At 46.4% G+C, this 21,370-nt stretch overlaps 1 protein-coding gene across 2 annotated transcripts in view; it reads left to right on the top strand.

Moving 5' to 3' along the window:
* LOC139051920 (mucin-19-like) overlaps nucleotides 1–20,752 on the top strand; it is a 132,859-nt gene extending 112,107 nt beyond the window's left edge. For both annotated transcript variants that reach the window (XM_070528949.1, XM_070528948.1), the window contains exon 10: nucleotides 19,974–20,752. In XM_070528949.1, the coding sequence (XP_070385050.1) occupies nucleotides 19,974–20,273 (300 nt within the window). In that variant the 3' untranslated portion in view covers nucleotides 20,274–20,752. The remainder of the gene's footprint in view (nucleotides 1–19,973) is intronic.
* Nucleotides 20,753–21,370: the final 618 nt, after the last annotated feature.

Raw genomic sequence — 21,370 nt, 5'->3', positions numbered from 1 at the left:
GTGGCGCGCTTTTTCATTGAGCACGTTGTGTTGCGACACGGCGCACCAACCGTCGTAATAACAGACTGAGGGACCGCATATACGGCTACGCTTTTAGATCACGTATTGCTTCTAAGTGGAACGGCGCATCGGAATTCAACCACCTACCATCCACAAACCAACGGATTAACAGAACGCCTAAACAATACAATTGAAGACATGCTCTCCATGTACGTGGATGTTGAACATAAAAATTGGGACGACATTCCACCGTATATCACCTTTGCATATACCACGGCGAAACAAGAGACGACGCGCATGACTCCGTTCACCCTTGTTCATGGGCGGGATGTACAAACGATGTAGGATGCTATGCTTCCACATGACTTTGACGGCACTGATACGGACGCCGCTGTGTTTACGCAACGCGCAGAAGAGGCTCGGCAACCCGCGCATTTGCGGATCTGCCAGAAGCAAGACTACGACGCCGGGTGCTATGACCATCACCGTCGAATAGTAATCTACGACGTCGGCAACAGAGTGTGTGTTTGGACACCCATACGAAAAGGAGGCCTCTCCGAGAAGCTGCTAAGGCGATACTTCGGTCCATATCGAGTATTGCGCCGACTCAGTGATGTCACGTACGAGGTCGTCCCCGATATCCCCAAATGTACGCGGCGCCGCACGCACCGTCCTGAACTTGTGCACGTTGTCCGCATGAAGCCGTATGTGAGCGAATAACTATGCGAGAAACCCTTAATTCCGCATGTGACACATCTGGTCTAGCATCGGGACGATGCTCTCTTCATCATCATCATCATCATCATCATCATCATCATCATCATCAGCCTAGTTACGCCCACTGCAGGGCAAAGGCCTCTCCCATACTTCTCCAACTACCCCGGTAATGTACTAATTGTGGCCATGTTGTCCCTGCAAACGTCTTAATGTCATCCGCCCACCTAACTTTCTGCCGCCCCCTGCTACGCTTCCCTTCCCTGGGAATCCAGTCCGTAACCCTTAATGACCATCGGTTATCTTCCCTCATTACATGTCCAGCCCATGCCCATTTCTTTTTCTTGATTTCAACTAAGATGTCATTCACCCGCGTTTGTTGCCTCACCCAATCTGCTCTTTTCTTATCCCTTAACGTTACACCCATCATTCTTCTTTCCGTAGCTCGTTGCGTCGTCCTCAATTTCAGCAGAACCCTTTTCGTAAGCCTCCAGGTTTCTGCCCCATATGTGAGTACTGGTAACACACAGCTGTTATACACTTTCCTTTTGAGGGATAGCGGCAACCTGCTGTTCATGATTTCAGAATGCCTGCCAAACGCACCCCAGCCCATTCTTATTCTTCTGGTTATTTCAGTCTCATGATCCGGATCTGTGGTCACTACCTGCTCTAAGTAGATGTATTCCCTTACCACTTCCAGTGCTTCGCTACCTATCATAAACTGCTGTTCTCTTCCGTGACTCTTAAACATTACTTTAGTTTTCTGCAGATTAATTTTCAGACCCACCCTTCTGCTTTGCCTCTCCAGGTCAGTGAGCATGCATTGCAATTGGTCTCCTGAGTTACTAAGCAAGGGAATATCATCAGCGAATCGCAAGTTGCTAAGGTATTCTCGATCAACTTTTATCCCCAATTCTTCCCACTCGAGGTCTCTGAATACCTCCTGTAAACATGCTGTGAATAGCATTGGAGAGATCGCATCTCCCTGATCTGACGCCTTTCTTTATTGCGATTTTGTTGCTTTCCTTGTGGAGGACTACGATGGCTGTGGAGCCGCTATAGATATCTTCCAGTATTTTTACATATGGCTCATCCACAGCCTGATTCCGTAATGCCTCCATGGCTGCCGAGGTTTCGACGGAATCAAACGCTTTCTCGTAATCAATGAAAGCTGTATATAGGGGTTGGTTATATTCTGCAGATTTCTCTATCACTTGATTGATAGTGTGAATATGGTCTATTGTTGAGTAGCCTTCACGGAATCCTGCCTGGTCCTTTGGTTGACAGAAGTCTAAGGTGTTCCTGATTCTATTTGCGATTACCTTAGTAAATACTTTGTAGGCAACGGACAGTAAGCTGGTCGATCTCTAATTTTTCAAGTCTTTGGCGTCCCCTTTCTTATGGATTGGGATTATGTTAGCGTTCTTCCAAGATTCCGGTACGCTCGAGGTTATGAGGCATTGCGTATACAGAGTGGCCAGCTTCTCTAGAACAATCTGACCACCATCCTTCAACAAATCTGCTGTTACCTGATCCTCCCCAGCTGCCTTCCCCCTTTGCATAGCTCCTAAGGCTTTCTTTACTTCGGGCGTTACCTGTGGGATATCGAATTCCTCTAGGCTATTCTTTCTTCCACTATCGTCATGGGTGCCGCTGGTACTGTATAAATCTCTATAGAACTCCTCAGCCACTTGAACTATCTCATCCATATTAGTAACGATATTGCCGGCTTTGTCTCTTAACGCACACATCTGATTCTTGCCTATTCCTAGTTTCTTCTTCACTGTTTTTAGGCTTCCTCCGTTCCTGAGAGCCTGTTCAATTCTATCCATATTATAGTTCCTGATGTCCACTGTTTTACGCTTGTTGATTAACTTAGAAAGTTCTGCCAGTTCTATTCTAGCTGTAGGGTTAGAGGCTTTCATACATTGGCGTTTCTTGATCAGATCTTTCGTCTCCTGCGATAGCTTACTGGTTTCCTGCCTAACGGCGTTACCACCGACTTCTATTGCGCACTCCTTAATGATGCCCATGAGATTGTCGTTCATTGCTTCAACACTAAGTTCCTCTTCCTGAGTTAAAGCCGAATACCTGTTCTGTATCTTGATCCGGAATTCCTCTAGTTTCCCTCTTACCGCTAATTCATTGATTGGCTTCTTGTGTACCAGTTTCTTCCATTCCCTCCTCAAGTTTTGGCTAATTCGAGTTCTTACCATCCTATGGTCACTGCAGCGTACCTTGCCGAGCCCGTCTACATCTTGTATGATGCCAGGGATCGCGCAGAGTATGAAGTCGATTCCATTTCTAGTCTCACCATTTGGGCTCCTCCACGTCCACTTTCGACTAACCGGCTTGCAGAAAAAGGTATTCATTATCCGCATATTATTCTGTCCTGTAAACTCTACTAATAACTCTCCTCTTCTATTTCTAGAGCCTATGCCATATTCCCCCACTGACTTGTCTCCAGCCTGCTTCTTGCCTACCCTGGCATTGAAGTCGCCCATCAGTATAGTGTATTTTGTTTTGACTTTACCCATCGCCGATTCCACGTCTTCATAAAAGCTTTCGACTTCCTGGTCATCATGACTGCATATAGGGGCATAGACTTGTACCACCTTCAATTTGTGCCCCTTATTAAGTTTCACAAAGAGACCTGCCACCCTCGCGTTAATGCTATAGAATTCCTGTATGTTACCAGCTATTTCCTTATTATTCAGGAATCCGACTCCTAGTTCTCGTCTCTCTGCTAAGCCCCGGTAGCACAGTACATGCCCGCTTTTTAGCACTGTATATGCTTATTTTGTCCTCTTAACCTCACTGAGCCCTATTATATCCCATTTGCTACCCTCTAATTCCTCCAATAACACTGCTAGACTCGCCTCACTAGATAACGTTCTAACGTCAAACGTTGCCAGGTTCAGATTCCAATGGCGGCCTGTCCGGAGCCAGGTATTCTTAGCACCCTCTGCAGCGTCACAGATCTGACCGCCGCCGTGGTCAGTTGGTTCGCGGCTGCTGGGGACTGATGGGCCGGGGTTTGATTGTTGTATTCATATGGGAGGTTGTGGCCAAGTACTGCACCAGGGTGGCCAATCCTGCTCTGGTGAGAGAGTGCGTTACCGTTTCTGGTGACGGGGATCAGGCAGCACTCCAGGCCTGTTCGTGCAATTTTCTCAACACACGGTTTTTTTTTATTTTCCGGTGGAGAATTGCGCGGCACCGGGATATGAACCACGGTCCTCTTGCACGGGAGACGGATACTCTACCGTCCCCGCAGGAGTTATGGGATTTTACGTGACAAAACCACTTTCTGATTATGAGGCACGCCGTAGTGGAGGACTCCGAAAATTTCGACCACCTGGGGTTCTTTAACGTGCACCTAATTCTAAGTACACGGGTGTTTTCGCATTTCGCCCCCATCGAAATGCGGCCGCCGTGGCCGGGATCCGATCCCGCGACCTCGTGCTCAGCAGTCTAACACCATAGCCACTGAGCAACCACTGCGGGTCCCGCAGGAGTTGTACGCCTCATTTAACCTACAGTGGTGCCCTATTCGAGCAGTCAAGGTGGACCGCTCGGAGCTCGGTTATACCGCACGGATGGCACTCGGCTAAAGAACCTGGTATTTATGACCTGCACATGTGTGGGCATACATAATTGAGGATATATATAATTTTTAGGAGGGTTCCCGTACAGTGATAAAATAAAGGAAAAGACATTAAAAAGAAAGAAAAAAAAGAAAAGAAAAAGGGAGAAGGGAAGGACAAATGACGCGTGCGTCTATTCTTTTATGCAGACGACAACGAAGATAGGGACATTAACGGATTTCGTCTAGTAAGTCAGTGGGATTCGGCGTGGACGAAGAAGACGTGTCTCTCTCCTGTTTTGTATTTTGAACAAGTTGTCCTGCGGCTCTTGAACGTCTCGCTGTCTACTGTCCGCGTTGTACTGCGACACTGGTGGAGGTCCTGCGTACTGACCGCGCCTGATGCTCGGGAGTCCTTCTGGGAGTCGTTCCTCTAGCCCGGACGCGTTATCACCAGTTTCAACACCCGTGCACCGCTTTAGTCGTCGACTGCTAGGCCTTGCCCCGGAGTTCTCCCCTCTTCAACCACCTCTCTCTAGGAGCTCCACACTTCTCGCAATGGCCGAAACCAGCCCAACGCAAGCAACCCAAAGCAGCCGGTTTTCCAATCGACAGCAAGTAACCGTTCTGCATCCTCTGGTTCCCGATCGCTGTCGCGGGGCAGTCTTAGAAGACATTGAAGACTGGCTTGACAAATATGAACGCGTCGCACAGATTAATCAGTGGACTGAGCAGCAAAAGCTCTCCCACGTCTATTTCGCCCTTGGCGACAGCTACTCAAAAAGATAGAAGCAGAAACCAAAGGTCACGTGGACGTCACCCCTTTTCCCCGAGCTGTCACTAAGGATGGGAAAAAGAGAAAGGCAGACTCCGGAGGAAGACGGCGATGACGACAGGAGCACCAGTGGTTATTTGAGGCCGTGCTGGCCCACGTGTTAGTAAGAAGCGCTCGAGACTCAGATGAGAGTCACATCCATGTATCAGTGAAGTGAATACAATCTTTTTCTTCTTTCGTTTCATCATCACGATGCCCGGCTTCGTCGCTGTTTCCTGATTCTTGCGCTGAGGACCCACCTAACCCTGTCGAGACTATCACTCCGGCTACAGCTGCGCATTAAAGGGAAGCTGAAGAGTCTGTCGAATTCAATAAAACGCTCATATACGGATGCGGGAACCTTATAAACCATGAAGGTAAAATTTTGGGGGGTATTTTTCACTTAGGAGTGACGCAATCGTCATTTAAAATTGCGCTTAGTGGACAAAAGTCTTAGTGCGCAGGCTATGCAAGACCAACTACATATGCCTTCTGTTTGGACAAAGAACTGTTCATTGTAACTGGATGACGATGGAGTGGACAGAAATAAACGGCAGCTCTATTAATCTGGTTTCAATGGCATCAACACTGATATGTAAGTCCGCATCGCCATACTCCGCAATGCCTTCTTGGGTGACATCAGCAAGGACCAGCTTGAGGCAAAGGGTAATAGACATCTTTACAAGCTAAAAATGCATGCATGCATGGAGGGCACTTTGTGTCCAAAAAGTAGGCACTTCCACAGGGGCACTGGAAAAGGAACATGTTATTGACAGTGGGCAAAGACAAGCTTCTCTGCTACTATACACCCAGCATTGTTGCCATGTAACGACATCTGAAACAATCCCTCTCAAAGAGGAAATCATCTTTGTGTATCTATAAAGAGGGCAGCAGGCAAAGCCCCTTCAGCAATGATGCCAGCTTCAAAAGGCCCACTTGCATATCCTGAATGCTTCCTTCTTAGACTTTGCTGGGTGCAAGCATTCTACTGTCCAAAAGTTGTATTTGAGAGCACTGTTCCTTTGGTTGCAATACAGTTCTGAAGTGATTGCAACAAATGTCCCTTCCTAGTTGGTCTGGAGGCTCACGGTGCTCATGAAGCAACACCATGAGATAAGCAAGGTGACTGGATGCCTCCAAGCCCGTTTGTTTATCACACTGTTTTGTCAGTAACAACCATGAGATCTGAGACCAACAAGCTCACGTTCGGCAATCTAATAGTTACTGTGGAGGGTCCATAATAAAAAGCACAAAACAGAAAACTCAACAGAAAGGATAAGGCAGCATTTAACACTTAGTGTTGCTGCAGCCCACCCCCTTTTGTTTTGTCTGGCCATGCTACATTTTTTTTCTATAGATAGGCATGAACTTATCCTGTGCGCAGCTTACTGTAGAGAGCATAGGTGATGTTCCCAATCGGTGTCCGATTTTTATATACACTATGTGCTGGCTCAAAGAGGCTCGAAGCACTGCAATGGAAGTTTCTAGTAGAAAAGGTACCTGGAAGAAAAAAAACTGTGCTACAACCACCTTGGCAACATCTTGTCCCCTTAATAAAAATTGTGCTTCCGTATCAACTTCAGCCCTCCAGTTTAGAGTAAGTACCAGTGCACTTATGAACAACGAATCAATTCTCAAAGAGCACGTGCAGTCCAGCCAGAAGCATAGGCATGAATCCGCATTGTGCTCCTGCATTGAAGGTGAATAATGCATTACAACATGGCGAATGTGCCTTAGTAAGCTTCCCGGCAATATGAATTTGTAATATACAAAGAATTGTCAATAAAGCTTACCAAGAGCACAGATGCACTTGCAAATTATATCACAATCGAAAATAACGAGTAAACCTATGTGCCCTTTCCACTCTTAGTATGCTTTACTGCACGATGCTACACCCCTGTATTGCGGTGTAGCAAGCTACGAAAGAAACGTTGCACAATTGAGCTTTTTAAGATAACCTTTTTTCGCAATACACCTCTGTACTGCGGTGAAGCATACTAAAAGTGGAAAGGGGCCACTGTCACTGGACATAAAAAGAGTTCTTTAATTATACACTCGCGCAACCGCCGCCTCTCAGGTCGCCTGAGTGTACATACTATGCTGGGTGATAGCGGTCCCCTCCCACTTTTAGTATCCTTCAGCGCGTAACTAAAATGTACTGCGGCGAAGAAGCAGTACATTTGTATTGGGTGAATAAACAAATGGTTTTTACAACAGTACAGAAATAAACACGCACCATGCATCAGTCTACCACATGGAAGAGGGTCGCAACAAAAGGTAGCTGATTCACACAGGCTGTGTAGCCCGCTCATCAAAATTTCAGACACACAGAAATACGTTTATATGTTTACGTTCGTACTCCTTGCGTAATAAGACTGCCAGAACTTCCACAATAGGAAGTAATTTACAACACACAAATGCAAACAACACAGACATATGCCTTGTTTTTAACTCGGTCGTCATGCAAATGACATATAGCACGGAAAAACGTGAACATGATGTGTGTTAGCATCGTAAACTTCATACTAGGCAAGGAGCACACCACAATCCCGCGACAGCCGCTAATGAGGCCGAAACGGGAGCACATATCTGTGAACGTGCAAATGGAGACCCCTAAGCCACTCTGCTCTTCCACCACCCCCCGCTGCACGGCTGCACCACTCGTTTCAAGCACAGCACACCTAACACACAATCAGCGCTGAACAGTGCATGGGCGGTCGACGCAGTCATATTTACATGACTTGTAGCGAGCAGCACATCCCTCGATGTCCGTTAAGCAAAGTCGGACACGGCGACGCCACATCGCGGTTCGTAGAACCTCGCTGCCGAGGCGCTATGCCAGTTCGACATTTCAATTGTCGAGGAAGCACGGGTCACACAACGCAGATTCTGTACTACCAGAGCTCACCGAGGCGAAAGTCGCCCTGCCGCACCACCACTACTCGCGGCTTTCCGCCAAGTAACACAGAAGCTAACACCAACACACAAGCAACGCAAGCACGATCACATAAGCAACGTTGAACAACGCACGGTCCGCGCGAGCCGGAGAACGATCACGCCGAGAACGAACACGCCACGGCGTCGCTCGGCGCCACCATCATGCCTTCTCAAAAATCCCTAAACGATCCTGTCCCTAGGCACCTATGATCAGGTCACGTGAGGGATTTTTATACGGAGAGCACCGGGAACGAGAGTTATCGCTAGGCGCCGTTGCTAGGAGTGACATCACGGCGTCCCGCAGGCTCGTAGGTCAATAGCGTGGTGCTGCGGTTGCTATGCGTTGTACTTTCTGGATATTCCAAATACGCAGCCCGGTCCGCTTGCGACGCCAGGTCGTAATACAAACGGTGTCCCTGCTCGCCTAAGTTGCTCAGTAGAACAGCCTTCTTCCTTTCGAAAGGTAAAGCCTCGCATCGCGCCGCCAGTAGAAACTTCTCGTACGAGCGCTTCCACGTGTGCCAAGGCACTGCGGGTGTACCGGACGAAGCAAGGCGGCGGCGGGCGGGAAAACCGGTGTCGACGCATTCGTTGTCGGCGAAGGAGAGGAAGTGGCTGGTGAAGTATCATTCATGGCAGGAGGAGCAAGTAGCAGAAAGGCTTCACCTCGTCACCAATGTAGTGCAGTGGCGTGGGTATGACACCGGGGGAGGGGGCCTACGGAGAGAGTGCGCGCATGTTTGCCTTAGCGCGCGTCTTGACGGTGGCTTGTGTATGGTACTGAAATACACGTGTAGCACAAGCTCCATGCTCGGAAAGATATTGTTGCTGGCACTAGTTATCGCATTCTTTTGCGCATTTTGGTCGATACCACAAAGAAAGGCGCCACAGTATATGACATTGTTTCCACCGAAAACTACGTCATGCACGTCGTACAGTTTCTCCAAACCGCAACGGAGTCTAGACACTCCCATTTTTTTAGCTCATCGCCGCGCTGCCGCTCGAAATATTGTGCTAGCCCAACGAACAAGACAGAGCGTACGCAAGTGCAATGTAAGCATACCGTTCACTGAGCGCATGCGCGATCGCTGACAGGAATTATTTTACGAAGGTGGCGCGCTTTGAAAGGTGCACTTAAGGTCCATTGATAATTTGAAAGTACCGCCACTCTTTGAACTCTGCCGCCGCCGCGCGACACCCTCGCCTCCACCTCGCCCGTTGCACGTGCCCCCCCCCCCCCTCCTTCCGCGGCAATCAGTTTTGCCCCCGTTTTTCTGCACGACGATTGGTCTCCCTGCCGTTGCCCTTGGAAACGCGCGGATCTTCCGTTTTGCTCGTGTTTTCTTTTTCGTCTGCGCCATTTTCCTCCTCAGCTCGGCTGGCTCAGCGCTTTAGATCGGCGTAGCGAACGTTGTACGCTGTGTTTCCTGCTCTTATGTGCTAGCGCTATGCTGTGCTATTGTGCATATAACCGCAGTAAGAAGCCTGAAGATGGTTATGCCGTTTTTATGATACCACAAGGATAGCAGGACGGCTTGCCCAAGAAGCAGTGGCTGCATAACATTGGCTGAAAGAACTTTGTTTCTGCAAAGAACAGCTTTGCTTGCGAGCTGAGGCATCTTTCTTATTGCTCCTAGCAAAGCATCCCGTAATGCTGCATTTTTTTTTTACTTTCTTCCGGCCTGCTCACCAGCGTTTTTGTTGCCGCTATTTGTACGTTGCATAAAAATGCCTTTGTCCTCAGTATGCTTAATATTCTGCGGCGGTTCCGTCACCTGTCGTTATTCAGTCGGAAACGCATCATTGTAGATTCTGCTTTCCGCTGTGAACAATTATATGTGAAGATACAGCCTCTCAATCGCACTTTTCGCGATTGTTAGGATCCGCAGCCTGTTTTACTGGAAATTGAAATAGCGGCTTGTAGAGGAGCTATTATTTATTGCTTACGTCGATCTGTGCGTCAGTCAGGTCGACTGACGCACCGATCATGGGCCCGAGCTAAGAGCTTTAGCTCGAGCCCAACTCCGATGCGGCTTATTCAAATGCATCTAAAACGCAAAAACGTTTTTCTGAGATAACCCCTGCACCTATTTTAATGAAATGCGTTGCATTTGAGAGACAAAGTTAAATTATAGTGACTGTTGGAAGCGGAATTTTGATTTACGTCCTAAATGTTTTTAGGAAAATTTTCAGAAATTAGAAAGTTTGAAAAATAGAAGCACGAAGTTTACAAATAAATAGCTCTGCATCAAGAACAGATTTCGCGGTTCTGTAAATGGCATCATTTAGATCACTGTAAATTTATAGCTTACGTAAATTTTTTACGTTGTTTCCCAGGGCTATGCAAAAGCTGTATTTGCACGTTATTAAATTTCTCAACATTTATGTGTGACATATCAATTTCGTCCGCTTAATATGTACTATTAGATGCAGTTCGCAGAATTTCGATATCATTTTTCACTGCTGAGCTACATAATTGTAAAGTTGATAGTTTCGTTTTCTGAAAATTTGCAATATTTGTACATTTTTAATAAAAAACTGACGAGCTACATCGAAAATTCGAAACCAACAGTCACTAGATTATAAGCCCTTCTTTTAAATGCAACAAAGCTCGTCAAATTTGGTGCATTGGTAGCCAAGAAATTTGAATTCTCCTTTTACATGTATTTAGATACGAGCACCCGAGCTAAACCTTCCTCTTAAAGGGGGCCAAAATTCCGGTCCCTACAGTCACTATAATTTTACTTTCTCTCTCGAATGCAACACATTTCATTACAATCGGTCCAGAGGTTATCTCAGAGAAACGTTTTTGCTTTTTACATGTATTTCAATAGGCCGCGTCGGAGTCGGGCCCGAGCTAAAGCTTCCTCTTAGGACGAAAGCCGTTAGATCTCTATGCTTCAAGGTGGCGTTGTGAACAGAAAATATCACGTGGCCTAAGAAGGCCAGAGGCGACCCAAAGCATGTCCAATCCTTCATAAAAGAATCATTAGCCAAATTAGCTAATGATTCATTAGTGATTGAATTAAGGTGGATTATAGCGTATTAAGGAGGATTAAAGTACATGAATAAGGATTAAGGTAGGGGAAGGCCGATTAGGGGGGATGAGGATGAATTAGGGTTGATGGAGTATTAAGACCGATCAGGGTAATTAGGGTACATGAACCAGGATTAGGGAGGATTAAGGTGGGTGCAGAAGGATTATGGTCGATTAGGGTATATTAAGGTAAACTATGGTTCATAAAGGAGTTGATGGATGGAGATTAGGGTGTAATAAAGTGGATTAAGGTGCATGGATAAGGACTAAGGTGGATGAAAGAGGGAATAAGGTGGATGAAGAAGCGTTAAAGTGGATTAAGGGGAATTAGGCTTGATGAAGGAGTATTAAGATCGATTAGGGTGCATTAAGGAGGATTAAGGTGTATCAACAAGGGTCAAGGAGGATTATGGTGGATTAAGGTTGGCGAAGGAGGACTGAGGTCGCAAAGCCTACTGTAATAAACTTAATCCAGCTAACCCTTAATCCACCTTAATCGGCGTTAATCTTCCTTGATAGACGTTAATCCATCTTAATTTACCATAATGCGCCTTCATCCTCTTTCATCGACCTTAATCCGCCCTAATCCTCCTTCATTCACCTTAATGGAGGTGAATCCACGTCTTGGAAGAAATCATCCACGTCTTGGAAGAAATAAGTGGCCAGAAAGTTGTGCACTGTTCTCTTCTACTTCCACGGACCGACAAAACAAGAACCAAAAAGCTTATCTACAACTACGCACGTGCGGATGATGAAAAAATGAACCTGTTGCTGGAGACTTTCACAAATAGCTTTCAGAACAATTTTCATAACCATACGACTAACGAAAATTGGAAGTTGTTGTGTGACAAACTCATAGAAATTGAAGATTCCTGCGTGCCAAAACGAATGATAAGCACACGAACCAACGATCCTTGGTTTTCCATAGATGTCAACAGGGCATTAGGACTCGCCTTCAGAACGCCGATGTCACGTACAACGAGATGACGATCGTGCTATTGCCGTGCAGTCACCTGGTTACGCGCCTCGTCAATTTGCGAGCGCACACAACTGTGCTCCATGACGGTGTCGGTGACACTGTAACAGAACTTCGATCCCCGTTCAGGGTGCCCGGAGTGCGACAAGCAATGAGGCGAGCGCTGCGAAAATGTGTGTTTTGTGCTCGGTTCCACCTTTAGGCTGTTAATGCACCATCTGCCCCGCTTCTCAATGATCGTGTGTGCAATTCGCGCTCTTTTGAGGTCAGGGGAGTTTACATTGCAGGGCCAATTTCGTAAAAGACTGCAGAGGCGTTGAGATGTACACAGTTTTTCACGTGAGCAATAGATAAAGTAATACATCTTGAGCATGTTGTTGGACTTACTGCAAACGCTTTCCTCACAACCTTGCAAAGAATTTCAAAAGACGCGGAACACCGCGAATATTGCAGTCGGAAAACGGTACATTTAGGAAGCTGCACGTGAGCTAGCTTTCATGCACGAGTTGTTGAGGAAAGACGGAGCCAGCCAGGTTCACTGTACCCACGGCATAACATTTAAATTTATTGCCGAGAGAGATCCTTGGTGGGGTGGCTTTTTGGAGCGGTTAGTGACGATTCTGAAGATGTGCGTTCGCAAGTAATTGGGAAAGGTGTCTGTAGACCTAGAGCTAATGAACAATTTGCTGACTGAAACCGAACCTTTTGCTAATTCCAGACCCATCACTTTCATTTGCTCTTCCAAAGAGACAGGTATTCTAACCTCGTCTCATATTTTTTGTTAGGCAGCCGTCTCCTGTCTTATCATAAAACTTCGGATGAACAAGGCGAAAGCAATACTGAACTGCTGAGTTTGTGGGTCCACAGCCAGCTAATAATGGAACGACTGTGAAAGCAATGGCTTCCTGAATATGTGCTGAGACTTCAAAGCGTTCATTTGACGAAAGCATCAATCATTTACAGCATAAATGAACGTGACCTGATTGCACACGTTGACAACGGTCCCAGAGCGTTCTGGAAATGTGGTGTAGTGAGCGACTGCATCCCACGTATGGCATCGTTCGTGCATGTTAAGGTATCCACTGGCTGACAGCAGGTCCGAGTTTTGGAGAAGCTTTAGAACACGCCACCTCAGGCCATAGTGTGTGCTAAACATTAGGGGAAGAGGACAACGACGGGGACTAGCATCCCCGTCGCACTCGTGTTCACGCACTTTAATTCCAGCAGCCCGTGCGGACGCATTGGTACTGTTCTCCGGGCAACAAACTCCCCCTTTTTTACCCTTCTACTGCCAAGACTTCGCTGTTTTTAGGGCGGTACGTTGATTGGCATGGGAAGCCCAAAGTAAACATATGCCGTGAGCGTGACATGTGCAGGGTATATTTGCAAGGCAGAAGGGCGCGGAATAAAACTTGTTTTCAAGAAAGCTCCAAGAGCGTTGAATTAAGGTAAGAAATGGGCAGCTAGATTGCATAAATATATATGTCAAAAGTGTGGACACGGAATCAAGGAAATAAAGGTCAGAAGAAATGACGACTGCTTAAAGAGCAATAGAAGTACACAAGCTGGGGTCATCCGAAAGGTGATAAACCACAAGCACAGTCCATACATTCACATTAAAATCAATCAGAAAATTGGTACGCCAGCACAAAAGATAGGGCCTTGCTTTTTGAGTCCGGAGCTGGGTTCCTGTACTTGAGGGCATTGTTGCACCTCAGGGCGGTCCCTCCGTTAGCAACCAGCTTGTTGCATTTGAAGGCGATCCCACTGCAAGCGACCTGTCTCTCGAAGCTCCACCGACATTCCTTATTGGGTAGCGTGGCGTTGTCGGCGAGCTGCAGGCCTCCGGTAGACCATGGCGACCGAGCAAGGGCGAGACGACGTTTTGCTAGTGCGAAACTTGCACTGTTTTATTCCATGGTAGTTGACAGAAAATAAGAAGAGAATAAAGTATCAAGATGAAGTACATGGTATGAAGTCTATGGTATACAATTCGGAGCCCCTTAAATAGGCTCTGCTACAATCGTGTGGGCGGGATCTTGCTTGCGTCGATGACACGTGACAGGCACAGAGATAAGGCCCCTCCTTCTGCAATACCAGGCACGGGAAGGAGAAGTCGATCTTCTTTCCGAAGAATCTGAGAGGAGCGGAAGAGTGAATGACCTCTCCGGCGCTCGTGGGCTCAGGCGCTGGGGGTAGAGTGAGGGGACGAGGTAAGCACACCCGGTGCCACGACCATGAGAAGGGAAGGGGATGACGTCGCACCCACGGTGCCCGTCCACGTTAAGGGGGGACGAGGTAAGCACACCCGATGCCACGACCATGAGAAGGGAAGGGGATGAGGTATGGCCCTTGGCGTCCGACCATGCCTAACAGCATACAGGAACAAACATTGGCAATAGGCTGAAACTTCTGTAGGCTGAAGGAAAAAAATCTTATCCATCATAATTGTTCTGCGTAGGAGCTCCTGATACGGCCCTTTGATGTGGTACCTCATTGCGTACACGAAATACCTGTAAGATAATAACCTTCGTCGCAAGTAGGACGACATAAATAATACAGCATAAGACGCTGCTACCAATCGACATTACGTCATTTGAAACCTTTTCACGATTCTCTCTTTAGATATATTTGTCATGATGGCTTTTCTGCGCATGCTCCTGAGGCCTGCTTTCGTAAAATAGCGCTGTGACGTAATAAAGTTGTCAGCTGAGAGCAGCGCTTTGCCTTTCGTCCTTTAATGTGTCGCTAAAGGCCACCATGAGGGTACCAGTTAGCCCGTGAACGCATTCTGTGAACATGTAACATTACTGATAGTAATATTTTCCGATTCTGAAAGTTCTGATTCTGACTAGTTTAACTGTTTTCGATGAAGCGCAGTTCATACGAAATTTTCGGGTTACATGTGTTTATTTATTTACAGACAGTGCAACCCAGAAGCGCTATTGCAGGAGTGGGTGAATACGTTATGTGGCAAATACAAATCACAATACAAAAGAAACATACGTGAGAACATGGCTAAAAGAAGTACTCAGTAGCATCCCCAAATTCTTTGTGTGGTAAACAACGGATGCAACCAGGCAGGTCATTCGACAGTTAAATAGTCCTAGGGAAAAAAACTGTACAAAACTGTTGGTGCCAGAAAAGACAACCGATAAGCTTAAGTGATTGCTGTTTCCCGTGATTAGGGGCTTTGCACCAATCAGATATGTGTTAGGGGAAGCATAATGTGGAGAGTAAAATAGTGAGTGTAGAAGTTTCAGAGAATTAATATGATGATGGTAGGACAGAGGGGTTAAACCGAGCATATACAGATGAGATGACGGTGAAAACATTCTGTCATAGCAGCGGTATATGAAACGAACCGCATTTTAACGCGACAGCGTTAAGGAGCTCGTGTCACAGAAAAGCCGGTGTCGTCGGTGTCGGCGTCGGCGGCGTTGGCCGTGAGCGATAAATCCCAGCAGGTCCTTCATGAATAAAAAACAACTTGCAAGATGGGCTGGGTGGGAATCGAACCAGGGTCTCCGGAGTGTGAGACGGAGGCGCTACCACTGAGCCACGAGTTTTTTTTTCTTTATTACCGGCTTGGCAAGTACATACAAATATTGTCAAATAAAACCGAATGTTAAAACGTCTAGTCGTTACTAAGACTGACGTGTCATGTTAAAATGGCTTCATCGAAGCCAAACTGTCCAACACTGAAAGCCAATTTGGCGGATCACTTAGCAGTTTCAACACTTCGCTTGTATAATTAACATTCTCGGTAAAATAATACATTGCTGGCCTTGCATCAACATCAGCATTGCGTACAGCCATACGAGTTCGCCACACACTTTGCATACACAATAGCATCAACATGTCCACCGGCACACCGTCAGGTTCAGCACATGGCAAAAACCTTATTCCGAACGCAGTGATAGGAAGCTCCTTTTTAGAGCGCAGCTCTTTGGCGTCCGTTCCTGGGTTTCGCGTCGTCGTCGGCGTCGTCGTCGACGGCGTCGGCCTCGTAACCAGCTCGCCTCCGCCGCCGCGCTCCGCCGCCGCGCATGCGCCGCTGCTCCGCCGCCGCGCATGCGCGCTGTCGGCTCTCCGGGCGAGGGAGGATGATGGAAGGGAGGAGGAGAGACTGTGGAGGAGGGCTGGCTACACAAATGGCTCTTTGGCGTCCGTTCCTGGGTTTCGCGTTGTCGTCGGCCTCATAACCAGCTCCGCCCCCCTTTCATCCCCCCAGCGCTAGCAGCGACCGACTGATACCGCTTTCGTGAGTCCGCTACCGCACTCACGAAAGACGTCGTGCACTTCCTGCAACTCGCATTAACCGTCCATCGATCCACACCGATGTTAGTAGTGGGGGACTTTAATGTTGACATAAAGACAAACAGCAATTTCCTAACACTTATGCGGGAGAACATCCCGTTCCTCTCGCTCGTAACGCGTCCCACGGCTGTGACAACTTCGCGAGGCACTTGTATAGATCTCGTCTTTGAGAATCAAGCATTGGTGTACCAAGTCGAACATATATCAGTCTATTTCTCCGACCACAAAGCTTCCTTCATGACTGTCAAGAACTGTTAATGGAGTCTTTGTTAAAGGAATACGTGTGAAAAATAAAAAAAAAAATTCTGTGATAGCGCATACATGTGTTGCTCGATTTCTTTGCCTCAATCTATCGAAAAGGTGAAACAGCTTATTTGCTGCGCTCAAATTTCGCATTAGGAAGTAACGTAATCGTCGGTAATTTTTTTAATGTTCTTTGCAGGATGTCCCAAAGAAAGCGGGCATCGTGGCAGTCAAGAAAAATATGTTCGACAGTTTCTTCCTTGTTACATATAAGACAGTTGTCTGACCATGGGACAAACAAGCCCTTGCTTCTTAGCCATGGCTTAACAGGCAGTGTGCCGGTATGCAGTTTGAAAAAGAATGATTTTGTGTTAGCTCGTACAGGCATATTATTGACTCGCTTGAAAACATCTCGTTCAGGCCCTAAGTAATACATAGAACGATACACTGGTGTAGGTATAAACACTTCAACAAGATCCTTATACAATTGTTTTCGTGACACTGCAAACAAGTAGTCTTTCGAAAAACGAGCGTTTAGAAGACGTATCGCCATGGAAACTTCACGCAGATAGCCCTTTAGTGCCATCGGTTTGATTGCGTGCGACGATACAACAAAATCGGGCAAAGCGTCGCGCAATCTCACTTGGATTACCGTCCGCAGAAACCCATCGCTTTGGTCACGGAAGAAAACAAATCTCGATACAAGTTGCTTGAAAAACAAATGCGTTAAACCAAGTCCCCCATTGCGCAATGTGTGAAACAATTTACTTCTGCTCGTGCGTTCCCACACCGAACCCCAAATAAACTCTGCAAACACTCTGTGTATTTTTGGAATTGAAGATCGGCTCATGCATAGCACCTGCAGGACGTAGAACACTTTAGCTACTAAAAAGATATTACATACTTTGGCCCTAGCAAACATCGAAAAGTTGTGGCCTCCCCATTTGTTAGTTTGCTCTTTCATTCCGTCTCTCTCGCTCGTCCAGTATTCGATTGACTCACGGTAGGCACTGAGCGGAACCCCAAGATAAGTGCCGGGTAATACACTCCATTGCATTTTGCAAAAGACCTCTGGTGCATCTGGCCAATTCCCGTGCCAAAGCCCTAAACATTTTGACCAACTTATGGCACTACCGGAAGCCTTGCAAAAAGCTTGGGCTTCCCTCACAGCTTCTGCAATGCTCTGTTTATCGCGACAGAACACTGCTATGTTCCATGCTTCAAAGCGGTACAAACGCGCCTCTAGTGAATGCGGTGTTGCCTTAGAGGCGTGCGTCGCTTGCTCAGGCGCACATTTCGTTGCCGCGCCGAACGCTGCGTTGCTCGACGCTCACCGCGTCCGATGCGGGGCGCGTAGTCGCTGCGCCGGAGCCCATTGTCTTACATCCCTTGGCGGGTCGACGGGAACGCTGTCGCGTTTTTCTGAACAGATTGCATTTTGTGGATTTCCCAAATTTTGTAAGGGCTACATATGGTAGCCGCATATTCAAGAATAGGTCTTACAAATGTTTTGTACGTAATGAATTTAGTTTCTTTCAGGGCAGCACGTAGGGCTCGACTCAGGTAACCAAGTTTTTTTAGTGTTTTGTTGCAAGTTGTTACAATGTGTTCTGACCAGGATAACCTTGGAGTAAAAAGGAGGCCTAAATACTTAAATTCATATGCACGCTGCAGAAAAGTGGACATATAGGAGTAATTGAAATATGACCTATTAGCATGCTTGTGAAAGGACGTGACGACTGTTTTCTTTAAGTTTATGTTCATTTGGCAGAGGTTGCACCATTCACAAAAACTTATAAAAGATTGATTCAGAGTGTTATGATCGTTAGGTGTAGAAATGACATTGTAGAGAACGCAGTCGTCAGCGTAAAACCGAATTTTTACTGAAACGGGGTATGGAATGCCTTTAATATAAAGCAAAAAAAAAGCTATGGCCCTAAAATAGAATCTTGTGGTACTTTGGAAGATACTGACGCGTCAGGCGACTGAAATAATTAATAGAAACGTACTGTGAACGATCATAAAGAAAACTATGGATACAGTCGACAAGAGGGTTATTAAGGATAAGGCTTAGCTTATGTAATAGTTTAGGTTGTGGTACAGTACCAAATGCTTTGGAGAAATCAATGAAGAGCGCATCTACTTGATGACCTAAATCAAAAGCGAAATCGATGTCATGTGTTAATTCGGTTAATTGAGTGACTGTGCTAAAACCACTAAGAAATCCATGCTTAGCGCTGCGTAAAATGTTATTAGACTCGAGAAAAGCGATAATGTGTTTATAAATTACACGTTCCAGGTGTTGTTTGCAAGCATGAGAAGTTAAAGAAATGGATCTATAATTTACAAAGGAGTATTTCTGCCCAGATCTGAACAATGGAATGACTCTAGCCCGTTTCCATGAACACGGAACTGTAAAAGTAGACACTAATTTCTCAAAAATTATTGTGAGGTATAGACACGTCCAAAGCGCATAAATATGAATTAACACATTGTTGACATTGTCTGGAATGCAGCCTTTTTTGGTGTCAAGATTTAAAATAAGGTTCAGGATTCCTTGCTTAGATATTGCAACATTGTTAATTGCACAGGAAATGTTAATTGTCGTGGAGCAGGGAGGAATTTCGCCATTGTCCTGTGTAAATACTGACTGAAAATATTCATTGAGTGCTTTAGCAATAGCTCCTGGATCACTTATTGCGGAATCACCTATAGAAATGTCTGGGTGGTGTTTTTCATAGGCGAGATCGAACTCCAAAATTTTTGTGGCTCATTTTGAATTAAATTTGGTAGAGTGAACAGATAATAGAAGTTCTTAGGTGCGTCAATTTTTTGACGAAGTTGTTTTTTCATAAAGCGACATGGTCATTTGTTTCGGCATTCATGTGGCTCTTCCGACGTGCTCTGGCTACTCGACGCTACAAGTGCAGTATTTCCCTTGTCATCCAAGGAAGGTCAAGATTTTTCTTTTTTCCTTTGAATAGCACATAGCGCTCTATTCAAGTATGAACAATGTTTTCAAAATGGGATACTATAGTATTGCTATCACTGGTAGTGCATAACCGGGAGAAACTGTCGAATGAAATGCTTAATGAATCAAGTATGGACGTGTCATCAGCATGATTATTATCGATTATCGACGTCAGTAAATACCGGTGTAAGTGCACGTCAAATTTCCTAATAAATTACTATGTTTACTCCTTGTCGAATACGCTACATTGAAAATCAATTGTTGTTGAACAGCATCCAAGGCATCCTTTGCGATTCAGCCATACGTGCTGCCTTTCGTTCTTGGGAACCTACATTTCTGTTTCTTTCTTTTATTGTGTGTGTTTTTTGCCCGCAGGAGCTGCTGCACGTGAAACGGATCTGGAAATTCGACTTCCGGTTCGCGCCCCTTCCGGACCTGACTTCCGAACAGCTTTTCTTCGCCTACTTTGCGCGCGACAACTGCGAATGCAGTGACGAGGCGCACAAGGCGCACAGCTACGTCATCGACGGCCGGATGCCACCCGAGCAGCGCGTCAACTTCGCGCTGCGCCACCTGCCATCCTTCGGCGAGGCGTTCCGCTGTGCGCGCGACGCCCCGATGCGGCCTCTGGATGGCGCCGTGTGCCGCGTCTTCGAATCCGACCGGCCGCTGTGACGGGACAGGCCGCCGCTAGGGGCAGTCGGCCTTGTTCGCATGCATAGCAACACTAGCACTTCAAAGTCGGCCCGGAGGTTGTAAACAATATCCAGACGAAGCAATTATTCATAGAAAGCTAATTTATATTTACTGTGGAGGCCCGTTTGCAATGCCAGCTTAGGTGTATGGCATACTGATATTTCCATGGCCATTCTTCTAGAGTGCAAAACGCCCATGTGACGATATCCACAGACGTTGCAACATCTTGCTCATTCGTATATGCTTAGCTACGGCGATCTTTTGGCACCGTCTGTTTGACGTAGCTCTTGAATATGCCCTAGATCTAATCTCCGGGGGTGTAACTGTCTGGCTGATGCAAGCATGGCGTATTTCGCTGCGTATAATTCGATATATTCGTAGAGAACGTTAAGTGGCTTGCTTGCTTTAACATGCAAACTACTTATGTGGGCTAGGAAATCGAGCATCTTATCGAATAAAACCCCTAAAAGCTTGTGGTATTGCTTGACTGGCAATACGGCTTCATGTAGTTTCAAGATAGGATCCAGTTGTAAGCCTCTTCTTTTTATTTATTTATTTTTATTTTATTTATTTAGCAAATACTGCCGGCCTGTATTACAAGCCTTAGGCAAGAGTGGGGTACAGAAATAATAAAAACAGAGAAAACGTATATTGCAACAAAAGAAGCAAACAACGAGACACGACCAGGGTCCAAAACACAGTAGAATCAAGTACAAAAACAAAGCACTCGACGCGAGACAAATTACATGTGCGCCCTATTGTTCACTCAGGGCTTGTAAAAACAAGTTCACCGTTTCGGAACTGGCCACGTTTCCAGGCAGACCATTCCGTTGAACAATGGTGCGGGGGAACATGAGTATTTCAAAACATCTGTTTTACACAAGAAATGCGCCGAATTTTTCAGGATGATAGGAACGCGTATGGCGGTGGGCAAGGGGCTCAACGAAAATGCCTTCCTCTAGTTTTAACGCGATAGCGTTAAGGAGCTCGTGTCGCAGAAAAGCCGGTGTCGTCGGCGTCGGGTGTCGGCGTCGGCGGCGTTGACCGTGAGCGATAAATCACGGCAGGCGCTTCAT

Source organism: Dermacentor albipictus, unplaced genomic scaffold (genome assembly GCF_038994185.2).
Source record: "Dermacentor albipictus isolate Rhodes 1998 colony unplaced genomic scaffold, USDA_Dalb.pri_finalv2 scaffold_16, whole genome shotgun sequence".
NCBI classification, from domain to species: domain Eukaryota; kingdom Metazoa; phylum Arthropoda; class Arachnida; order Ixodida; family Ixodidae; genus Dermacentor; species Dermacentor albipictus.
This window is presented reverse-complemented; position numbering and strand designations above follow the sequence as displayed.